At 59.7% G+C, this 10,787-nt stretch overlaps 1 protein-coding gene across 4 annotated transcripts; it reads right to left on the bottom strand.

Annotated features, from left to right (window-relative positions):
- Window positions 1–247: 247 nt before the first annotated feature.
- Window positions 248–9,872, bottom strand: LOC123794533 (galectin-12). Of its 4 annotated transcripts, none has more exons than XM_087854965.1 (9): window positions 9,258–9,872; window positions 7,290–7,378; window positions 6,950–7,163; window positions 6,013–6,132; window positions 5,454–5,492; window positions 4,801–4,827; window positions 4,181–4,269; window positions 1,079–1,232; window positions 248–537 (listed from the first exon to the last, which is right to left on the bottom strand). In XM_087854965.1, the coding sequence occupies exons 2-9, from the start codon at window positions 7,328–7,330 to the stop codon at window positions 391–393; spliced, it is 831 nt and encodes a 276-aa protein (XP_087711091.1). In that variant the 5' UTR covers window positions 7,331–7,378; window positions 9,258–9,872; the 3' UTR covers window positions 248–390. The 4 variants fall into 4 exon arrangements, with proteins under 4 accessions (XP_087711091.1, XP_045656657.1, XP_045656656.1 ...); XM_045800701.2 differs by having other exon boundaries at window positions 1,079–1,229; window positions 9,052–9,867; XM_045800700.2 differs by having other exon boundaries at window positions 9,052–9,751.
- Window positions 9,873–10,787: the final 915 nt, after the last annotated feature.

Raw genomic sequence — 10,787 nt, 5'->3', positions numbered from 1 at the left:
TCCCTGCTGAACACGGAGCTGGATGCGGGGCTCGATCTCATGACTTTGAGATCCTGACCTGAGCCAGAATCAAGAGTCGGATGCTCAACTGACTGAGCCACCCGGGCACCCCTCAGCCACTGTCCTTGTTGGGCTGCTCCACCTGCCCACTGTCTCAGCCCTGCAGGAAGGATGGAGCCAAGTCCCAGGCTCCTGGCGGAGGGAGCCACTGCCTTTGAGGAGCCTTCTCGCTCTGGGGCCTCCCCTCTGCTGTGGGGCCCAAAGCCCCTGCAGACTCAGGTGGTGGTGACAGGCACACGGTTCCAGGAAGGGAGGAGAGTGGAGCCGCACCGAGGGGCGCCGGGCCTGGGTGGGCCCCTCCCTTCCTTGGCGGGATCCCCGGCTCACTCCTCAGTAGTGGACGCAGTAGAGCTGGACGCTGCCACTGATTCGGAGCTCCCGCAGCCGCTCCAGGGTCTGCTGCCGCAGGCTGGTGGCCCCCAGGCCCTGCCCGTTGAGCGCCAGCTTCAGGCCTCCCTCCTGGCACAGGAGAAGCACCTGGGAAAGGCCGGGAGGGGTGTGCAGGTTTCCAGACAGACGGACGGTCCACCGCCTGCCTGTCGCCCCACCCAGCGAGCCCTCCCCTCAGGGTCACAAAGACCGGGACCACGGGGCACCTGGTGGTGGGAAAGAACAGGACTGGGGCACCCAGCTTGTCACCAGATCACTGCGACCTTCCACAAGGATCAGCCCAGCCCTGGGCCTCAGTTTCACCATCTGTGCCCATCGCCTGCCCTCGCGCACTGGTTCTCAGCCCTGGTTGCACTTGGGAGTCCTTAAAAGGGAGCTTTTTTTTTTTGATAACCCTAATGCCAGGGTCTGCTTTGATTAATTAAATCCCTTTTTTGGAAGTGGGATCGCTGGCAGCCGTAGGGAGGGTTGAGAGCCATGGCGTGGAAGTCTGCTTCTCCTGGCGGGCTCTGGCTTCCCAGCCCCACATCCTCTGCCCCCCTATCCCTAGGATGCACCCCTGTCTCCCCATGGGAATGCTGCTCTGTGCCCCGCCCCGGAGGGACCGGGCCACTTGGCTCTGACTGACCTCGAAGAATCGCTTCGGGTAGAAGAGGAAGGGGGCCGAGATCAGCTTCTTGCACCCCCAGGGTGAGATCCAGGCCAGGGTTCTGTCTGCGAAGGAAGCCCTGAGCGTCACGGGCACGTGAGCGGCCTGGTCCCGCAGGCTCAATGTGAAGCTGCTAGAAGGGGCAGAAGGGGCTCCCTGACTCCTCTGAGCCGTGGCTGCTGGATCCTGGGCTCAGGGATGGATGTGGGAGAGCAGCTGGAAGATTCGGCACCTCAGAGGGGTGGGGACACCTGAGCGAGTCTCAGGCACACCTGAGACTGAATCCCCACGTTGCCACCCACTGGCCGGAGGACCCTGGGGAGCACATTACCTTGCCTGAGCCTCCTTTTCCCCTCCTCGAGATGGGGAGCATTATATTAATAGTAACTAACATTTATTGGGTGCTATATGCTAGGTATCGCCTGAAGTGCTTTGCAAATAGCGTGGGGGTTAGAGCCAGGCTACCCGGCTTCAACCCTGCTCTGCTCTTTCCAGTCCTGTGACCTTGGGGAGGTCACTTCACGTCTCTGTGCCTCAGTTTCCTGATCTGTAGCATGGGGAGAAGAGTACCTGCCTCACCAGTCGTCCTGTGTAAAGTGCTAGAACAGCACCGGGCATGTGTAACAAATGTCACTCTCGAATACAATACCTCCCTCATAGGGCCACGGAAGGAACAAAGGAGATAATGTACGTGGAATCGAGCGAGTGCCTGGCACACAGTAGATTTCCGGAGCCCTCCCAGAAATCCTGGGCCTTGAGGTTCAGCAGCCCGTGTAACTGACGAGGACAGGAAGTCACGTGGCTGGCCCTGTCACTAGTAATAGCTGCGGGGCTTCGGGCTGGCAACAGTGCAGGGCTCCAGATTTGGGTGCCTTTCTGCTGCCTGGCACCTACCCCTCATAAGGCAGCCGGATTCTGTTTTATGTCCAGGAAGTTTCCAAAGTCACCTTTGAAACAACACCCCTTCAACTGTTGCCTGAGACCTCGGCAGGAAGCCGAGGATAAGAGCCTGATAAGAGGTGGATAAGAGCCTGATCGCTGGAAGACCGGGAGGCAAAGGGCAGGGGTAAAAGGGGGCGTTAGTGTGCCCTGGGCGGGTCTTTCAGGGACTCCAGCTGGATGTGTTCTAGGAGGATGCCGCAGACATTTTCCAGCTTTGGGAAGGAGCCAGCAAGGGCTCACCACTGGGAAGAAGCTTGGAAGGCAGGGGCCCTGGAGAGTGCACCGCACGGAGCCTCTAGCACCAGCCCATGCCCTTCCCACTGGCCTGGAACTCCTGGAGGCCTCGGTGTTCGCCCCCAACTCCCAACCCCGCAACCTCATCCCTGTCCAGCACAGCCCTGGGCCAGGTAACCGACTCCTTCCAGATGCCCTAGCGGAGCTCCGTGCTGGCTCTCAGCAGGTGCAGCCGCCCACCTGCCCGGTGCTTGCGAGGAAGGATGGAGAGGGAAGTTCGGATTTTTAATGCAGACGAATTCCCTGCCCTCCAACTCCTACTCCCTCTGTCCAATTCAAGCCACAGTCGCTTCCAGAAAACAACAGTAACAGCATTTATTGCGGGCTGGCTGAACGCCAAGTCTTGATGTTGGCGGCCTGTGGCGGAAGTGGCCCTGTAGAAATGTCCTGGCGGATCCACAGTGTTCTTCAACTTCAAAGCAATACCACGTGCCCAAACTGGGAAAGTTTATATGAAAGATGGCTTCCAGCTTCTCTTTGTAAAATAATCAGAAGGTCCGGCCTGAGTGGCTTTATGGAAATACTCTTTCCAAGTTCCCTTCCCAACCAGGGCTTCACTATTTATGTCACCTGTCCGACCTCGGAGGGCGTGTGAATTCATGGTCCCCGAGAGAGAGCAGTTAAGTCACCTGCCGCGTCCCTAATAATAACCATTCGACGTTGAGCTAGGACATGAACCTGGTGTCACGTCTCCCAAGTTTTTTGGGGGGACAGTGTTCTTTCTACCCCTGGGAACTTTTTCATTTTCCCTCTAGGACTGAGATGATCTTTCTCCTTTTATTCTGATGGGGAAACTCAGGACTCCAGCCTCAGAAAGGTGTCGTGACTTCCCCAAGACCACACAGTTTATAAGAGGCACAAGCCAGACCCCAGCCCCGCTGTGCCGGGCTTTGGAGGTTCATGCTGCCCGGGGCTGTGCTGCATGCCTGCTCCAGAATTCACAGGACCGCTCCAGAAAGAGCAGGCAGGGCAAGAGTTTAGTGAGGTCAGTGACTCCAGACAACAAAACCGAAACAGAAGAAGACAGGGCAATTCCCTTCCCTCCTGCCCCTCCACAGAGACCATTTTGATGACATTTGTCGAGCGCTTACGATGCGCCTGGCCCAGTTCTAAGCATGCAGACCACCCCCGAAGCTGGCACTAATCATTACCTCTTTTTACACACGAGGAAACTGAGGCACAGAAAGGAAAAGTAACTTCCTTGAAGGGGCACAGAGGCAGTAAGTGTCCTCAGCAGAAGTGAGACCCAGGCGACCTGGCCCAGAAAAGTCACGACATCCAACGCAATTCCAGCAAGGAAAGGAGGGAAAGAAGGAAGGAGAGGGGAGAAGGAAAAAAGGAAGGAAAAAGAAAGCGAAAGCAGCCTGGAGCCTGCAGGTTGGGGAAGCTGAGCAGGAGCGCCCCCTGTGGGAGAGGTGAGGCAGCGTCCCGGTAGTTGGTGTGTGGCTCTGAGCCCCTCCTGCCTGGCTCTGGGCCTCCCCCCGCCCCCGCCGGAAACTAGGGCACTCTGTCACCCTGGGAGGTTGAATTCTCTCTCTGGGTCTCAGCCTGAGCCCTTAAAGGACCTTTCCGGAGGCCTGAGCTGGCACCTGCGATGAGAGGCTGGTTGGCCTGACCAGAGGGACAGGCGGGGAAGGTACTCCCAGAATTGGGGCTGTCAGGGCTGCGGGGGGAGCCTGAGCACCGAGCACCGACCAGTGCTCAGTTGGTGGGACTGAGCACTGAGCACCCTTCCAACCACAAGCTCCACGATGGGGCAGCGGTGTTGGAGATGGCAGAGGGGACGCTTGTAGAGCTCGTGCTCCATCAGAGCTGCCTCTCCCTCCCTTCCATCTGGATACTCACTCCTTTGGCTCCGGCAGGACCAGCCCCCGCAGTACGATGACCTGTCCGGGCCAGAGACCCCGGGGGAGGGCACGCGAGCAGGGCAGCTCCTGTAGGAAGAGGGGAGATGACTGAGAAGGGGGGCACACAGGGGTCTGGGGAGAGCGGCTGCCCCCAGGGGAGCCCTGGGGCTGGTAAGTCGGCCTCAAGGCCCGCAGCCAAGAGGACACTCAGCTCTGCTCATTCACCAAACATCTACCGCAGGCTTCGGCTCTCCCTGGCCTTTCAGGGCTGAGCTCAGTGGCCGCCCCCCTTCCCGGGGCCCAGGAGCACCAGACACATCCCCCATTGCTGCACCCTGAACTGTAATGTCCTGTTCACCGGTCTGTCTTCCCACCAGCCTGCGAGCAACTGGAGTGCTGGGACTGGCTGGTCCCTCTATCCTAGAGCCGGCACCGGGCCTGGCACAGAAGAGTAGCAAATAATTGTATGCAGAATAAATGGAGAAAAGGTAAAACGAGGCTGGGGTTTCAGCCTGAAGCTGCCTGGCCCACTGCAGCCCGCAGGTGTCTATGAAGGAAGGGGGAAGCTTGATGCTGAGGGCATTTCCCACCAGGTGACCCAGGAGGAAGGTCACTCACCAGGCTGGGGCTCTTCAGCAGGAAAGGCTGTCAAGGGGAGAAAGAAAGAGAAAGGGGACATAGAAACCATGCGGTGTTTGTTCAGTGAAGGAAAGCTTCTCAGTATTATTATTAAGAACTGGGGGGATCTGGGGCTTGTCTCTCTCAAACGCAACACAGGTGAACGGTTAGAGTCCCGGGGGGCCCCTCTTGGATTCAGCAGACACTAGGTCTGGAAGAACGGGGAAGAACAGGACAGAGGGTCTGGCATTCACTTATTGTGTGGCCTTGGGCCTCATCTGTCCCCCTGTCCTGCGGGCTGACCCTGGCTGCCTCTGCCGGTTGCTGAGGACAGAAAGCTGCAACTTGGCAGGATCTTCCGATAGGAGTCCTGGGGCTCTGCCCATCCTGGGCAGCAAGCCCACCCCGTCCATCTTCCCAAGCTGGCCCCAGCTCGGGCTGCCAGAGGAGAATCCAGGCTTGCCAGCTACCGGGGGTTGGGGGTGGGGGACAGGATCCATGGCAACTGCCCAGTGAGGGAAGGGCAGCTGGCTTTCGCCAACTTGGGCGGCAGCCCCGTGACCGGCAGGTCCAGCCGGGGGAGATGGGAGCCCCGGTGGCTCAGCTAGTGTGGCCGGAACCACAAGGGACAACCTTGCTCCCTGGAGACTCACGTATCCAACCGGGTACTCGCTGCCGCCCTCTGCAAACGGCTGTCAGGAAAGAGGAAAAGCATCACGAGGGGTTCAGGCCCGCTGCAGGCCCTGTGAGTCATTCCCGGAGCTCCCGCCCCCTGCCCTTGCCCGGGAGGTGGGCAGAGGCTCGCTTTGGTAGCTCCTCATTCTCCCTGGAAGCCTTGCCGGCCGTTCTCAAGCCTGGCATTTGAACATGCGGATTCCTAGGCCCCTCCTCACACGTGCTGATCTGAAGGTCTGGTGGCAGGTCCTAGAAATCTGCACTTTTAATAAGGCGCTCTGGGGCGAATGACAGAGCTAGCTGCTGTTTGGGCCCCATGGCTCCAGGTGCGCAAGCGGGTCACCTCCTGGCCATTGCTCTCGGGTCCCCTTCGGTGGGCACCCTCTGCACCCCACTCGTATCCCACAACTTGCTGGATCCCCTCCACCTTGGGTAAAACGGGTGTGACAGGGCCTGCCTGGGGCAGCGGGGTGGGGGGTCCTGGGCCCGCCCAGGCACCAGGGGAGGACAGGGGCCGTTGCCACTCAGGGAACTCACGCTGATGTTCAGGAATCCAACGGCCTCCACCAGGATGTCACCAAATATGCCCAGGGTGTCCACACGAGACAGCGGGAGCCGGTAGCGGTAGTGGAGAAAGTGTTGTCCGTTCACACTCACCTGGAAGGACGGACAGACAGACAGCTCAGCAGCACTGAATCCGCACTAACGTGCCTGGCGTCGCTGGGCGCTCTGACCTGAAATGTCCCTCGTTTCACTTCAGACCCACTCTGAGAGGCAGGCACGTTGGACAGACGAGGTGCCCAAGGCTTGGGGAGCTTCCGGGACCTTCCCAAGTTTGCCCAGCTGGCCTTGGAACCAAAGCCCCTGTCACTCTCCCTCTGCCCCTGCCATGGCACTTGCCCACACCATCCCTCTGCAGCAGCCTCAGCCCCAGGAGAGGAAATGGGGGTTCAGGAGGCCGATGACCCCTCCCCCCTCCCCCCACTGCCTGTTCCCACCAGCTCCCCTTTCCCCTGGAGAGGTCGAGGTCCTGGCATCTTCCTGGCAGGAGTTCCCATCCACGGAGAAAGGCTTGAAGTGGAGGTCTCTGTCCCTGCGCCCCGCCCCCCTCCACTGAGGCCCAGAGATGGGGAGGATGTGAGGATCCGCCCCATGAGGACCTACCCAGCGGATATTTAGGGGCTAGAACAGAGCCCAGCATATTGCAGGCGCTCTTGAAGAGCTTGCTAGGACGATGGCAGTGGGGGCCTCCCCAGGGCCAGGCGCGGGAGACCTTTCTTGCCACCCCGGGTCCCAGGCCACGTGGGCCCCAGGCAGCTTGGGACGGGGCTGGGCGGCTGCTCTGTCCTCTCGGTTCTCAGGCTCTCCCGGCGGGTGACACCCCTCCTCAACAGTGACGTGGGGATTTCGGCAGAAGGAAGGAGCAGTGGAGGGATGCAGGTCCTAGACACAGACGCCCATCCCTTCCCCTCACCTTCATCTCCTCATTTCCGAAGAGAAAGAGGATGAGGAAGGGCGCCCCTCTCTGCAGGGGCAGACGGGGCCACCGGGCCTCGGCCTGCCAGCGCTCCAAGCGCAGGGTGTTGCAGATGACATGCGGCTTGCTGGTGTGGAAGCGCGGGTTGAAGTGGATGGCGATATCCGGCCGGGGGTGCAGGCTGCAGCCGCACTGAAAGTCCACCTGGAACCTGGTGAGAGGTGCTCTCGAAGGGGCACCCCTGGTCGGGAACCCCGAGACCCCGAAGGCAGAGAGGAGCCTCCAGCTCGATGCCGCTGGGGCTGAGCTCCAGCTCCCGCGCGGAGCACCCCCTTACCTGTGTGCCTTTAGAGGGACCACTCCCTGTAGCATGACCATCTTGCCCGCGCGCAGGCCACCGAAAATTGTCGTGACATAAGGAACCACCTGAACAAGGGGAGAAAACTAGCCATATGCGGCTGGAGAATAGGTCTTACGAGGGAGCCCCGTGCCAGGTGGGCAGGTGGGGAGGGAAGAACAAGAAAACTCCACTCTCCTGCCCCAAACAGAAAACGTCCTGATGGGGAAATACTGGGGTTCTCTTCCACCTTCTCCCCTTTCCCAGACTCTCACATGTCAAAGCCACATTGCCCTGGGGAAGCCAAGTTCAGCTCCATCGCCCACTTAGAACACCAGCCCTGCCCCTCTCCCTAGCTCCTTGGGCTCTGTGAGACTGGCCCTGGCCTCCAGAAGCCTGGTATCAAGATCCTGATGACTGTTTACTGGCTGGAACCCAGGAACTGGGGGGGCGGGGAGGTGGGCAGAAGGCTGGACAAGTTGGGACCCTGATACGGACGCCTGGAGAGACACCCAACAATGGCCCCGCCTACCTTCCCAGGCTCACCTCGCCCCACACAGAAGCTGTGCCCAATTCCTAAAGCGCAACACACAGGTTTACAGCTCCCTGCCTTTTCGGGGCGCTTCCTCTGCTCTCCCTCGGCTCTGTAAGATCCAACTGGACTTTCAACGTCCTCTGACACCTTCTCCAAGCGCTGCCTGCTACGGTGACTGCGTTTTTCCTTCTCTCCCCTGTGTTCCCAGGACACTTCACTGGCATGGCTAGCTTGGCCATTGGCGGGCTCATGGGGAGACCAGGGGGCTGGCTGTTTCTGCTGGAGGCACAGGCCACTTGGAGCAGAAGCCCTGCCTTTCCCTTCTGTGCTCAGCGCCTGGCCTGGCACAGCGTGGGCTCTGCATAGGTGTTTGCGGAACGATTGTGGATGTGTCCCAGGTGTATACGGGTCGGCATAACACAAGACTGCCTTCCACGTGTTGTCCGAACCATCTAGAAGGAGCTGAGCCCCAACAGTGCTGCCCTCTAGGTAGGAGCTCGCAGCCTGCAAAGCGAGGAGGGGCTGCAACCTGGGCAGCTGCTTCGCCCCATTACTCAGGCACCTGGGGAGGTGCCGGAGCTCCTGGCTGTCTGAGGGCCCACAGCTCAGCCAGGCTCAGCACCTCAGTCCCTCCCACTTCCCAGGCTCTAGGACTGGCTGGTAATATTTGCGGAGCTGATGCAGCTCTCCCGGAGGGAGAGGGCCAAGTCAAGAGAAAGTGATAATTAGCGTTCATTAATGAGAGGGCAGAATACGCTGGGCATTCAGCCTCCTGTAAAGCAAGGCCAGACTTCGGAAAATCCGCGTGAGGGGAACCCACACCCAGCCCCCCGTTGGAGGTTCCAAGCTGACTCTCTTCCAGGCTGGAGATGAGACCACCCAAGATGCTCAGTGCCCCCCCACCCCAAGGATACTACACAGTAGCCCCGGATCCTCCCAGCCCCCCGCCAGGCATTAGCAGCACAGCTCTGACTCCAGGCTCTATTACTTTTAAAATGTAAGGACCCTGTGAGCCCATCATTCTCACCCAGGTGGGAATTAGCTGCTCAGCCACTCCGCTAAGCTCAGGAGGGCCTTCCAGGTCCATGAGCAGGTGTCGGGGGAGCTGGGCCCAAGACCCAAGGCCTCTCCACCCACCGCCTGGGAGGAGTGTGAGTCCAGCTGGAGTGGGGGAGCGGTGGGGGGGGGGCTGAGACCTGGAGGTTCCAGACCAGAGTGGCTGCTCACCGGGTGGAAGACTGGCGGCTGCAGGATGAAGGGGTCAGGAAGTGGGTCCAGTTTTTCTCCAGGTGACATGGGGCGTGGAGCGCCTCCAACTCAGCCTGCAGATCCAGATTCCAGGAGCCCTGGCCCTGCCCCCACTGGCCGGACTTGCCTTTCCCAGCCAGGATCTGAGGGGCCAGGGCAGCAGCTCCCCCAGCTGTTCGCCTCACCTGCGCCCAGCAGGGTTCCAGTGCCCCTTGCAGCAGGCGTGAGAGGCAGGTCTGGGCAGCGGTCCGCCCCTGGTCCACACCCCAGATCCGGTCCCACCAGCTGGCCTGGGGCTGTCAGCAGAAATCCGGGTCCAGGAGCCAGAAGCTTGAACTAAGCAACTAACTAACCAGCACCCCGGCCTCCAGCTGCACTTAGATCTGAAGCACGGAGCTGTTGCAGAGGGAGGTTAGAGGCAGGCTCTTTTAGGGCCTGCAAGGGTTTGTGGTTTCCTGGGCTCCCATCGGAGCCCTCCCCAGTCAGAGGCCCCAGTGGTGGCACACGTGGGCAGGTCCCAGGAGAAGCCCCGCCCCAGCTGCTTGGATATCATGGGGTGGCTACTGGTTCCTGACTCCCCTTCCCACCTGAGAGATTTTCATTCCCCTGGCTTCCGTGCCCGTTCCCCCACTTTTCTCCCTTTTACATGATTTCTAGTCCCCTGAGGCTCCATTTCAGCTTTAGCTAAAAATGCCAGGGCCCAGCTGCGGTCACCAGAAAGGAGGTGGAAGATGGTGAGGAAGGGGCTGGAAGAGAGGAGGGCCCCCCCACCCCGGAGGCTCAGAAGAGGCAGCGAGGTTCAGTGGGCCATATACTCCACCCTGAAGGTGACCCGAGTTCTCGCTCAGCCTCTGCTCTAACATGCTGTGTGCCCTGGGCCAAGTCACTTGCCCTCTCTGTGACTCCCTTTGCTCAGCTCTGTATTGAGAGGGTGACTCCAGAAGAGTGTCTTCACAGGAGGTCTGTGTTAGGGGTGGGCCCAGGTATCTGCCTTTTAATCAAGATCCCCCAGGATTCTTTGGACTAGCGTCGCTCCAGTTCTGGCTCAAATTCCAGTAAAGCCTTCCCTTTAAAAGGCAGCACAACCCCTCAACTTTATCCTGATTTGGGAGGTCCCAGGATCCGAGCACCCTGTCAGACTTGGAGGCAGGGAATTCCTGGCAGCACTCCAGGCTGGACAAAGGCTCCAAGGCCTGGGGAGCTGAGGGAAGAATAAGGCTGCTCTGATGGCTAGGCAGGTGCAGGGTCAGCTCTGGGGAAAAGCATCTGAGCCGGGCCTTCTCAAGTGTGGCATCAGTGAGGCCTGGAAGCTTGTTAGAAATGTGTCCTTCTGGGCCCCACCCCAGACCTAGGAAAGAGGAACCTCTCTGGCAGGGGGGCCCAGGAATCTGCATTTTCGCATACTCCCCAGGTGATTCTGTTGCATATCGGTGTTTGAGAAGCACTCACTGACTTAGGCTTTAATGGGCAGGGCTTGGGGTACAGAACCAGGAAGTTTGCTCAGGTCTTGCTGGGTAGGAGGAGCTGGGCTGCAGATGGTGCTTTGTGTGGGGAAATTCGATCTTGGTGCGGTGCGTTCAGACAGAATAATCTACATACCAAGGAGGAGAAACCAAGGTGGAGAATCCCATTGGGCAAGGCAGGGGGCCCTGCCCTTGGGAGGCAGGCCTGGGTCCTGGTCCCAGCCTCACAGTGCCCATCTTTAGGCCCGAGGC

The sequence above is a fragment of the Ursus americanus genome, chromosome 24, assembly GCF_024610735.1.
Source record: "Ursus americanus isolate L20-20 chromosome 24, mUrsAme1.1.p, whole genome shotgun sequence".
NCBI classification, from domain to species: Eukaryota; Metazoa; Chordata; class Mammalia; order Carnivora; family Ursidae; genus Ursus; species Ursus americanus.
Note: the sequence above shows the minus strand (reverse complement) of the source record. Positions and strands in the feature narration are given on the sequence as shown.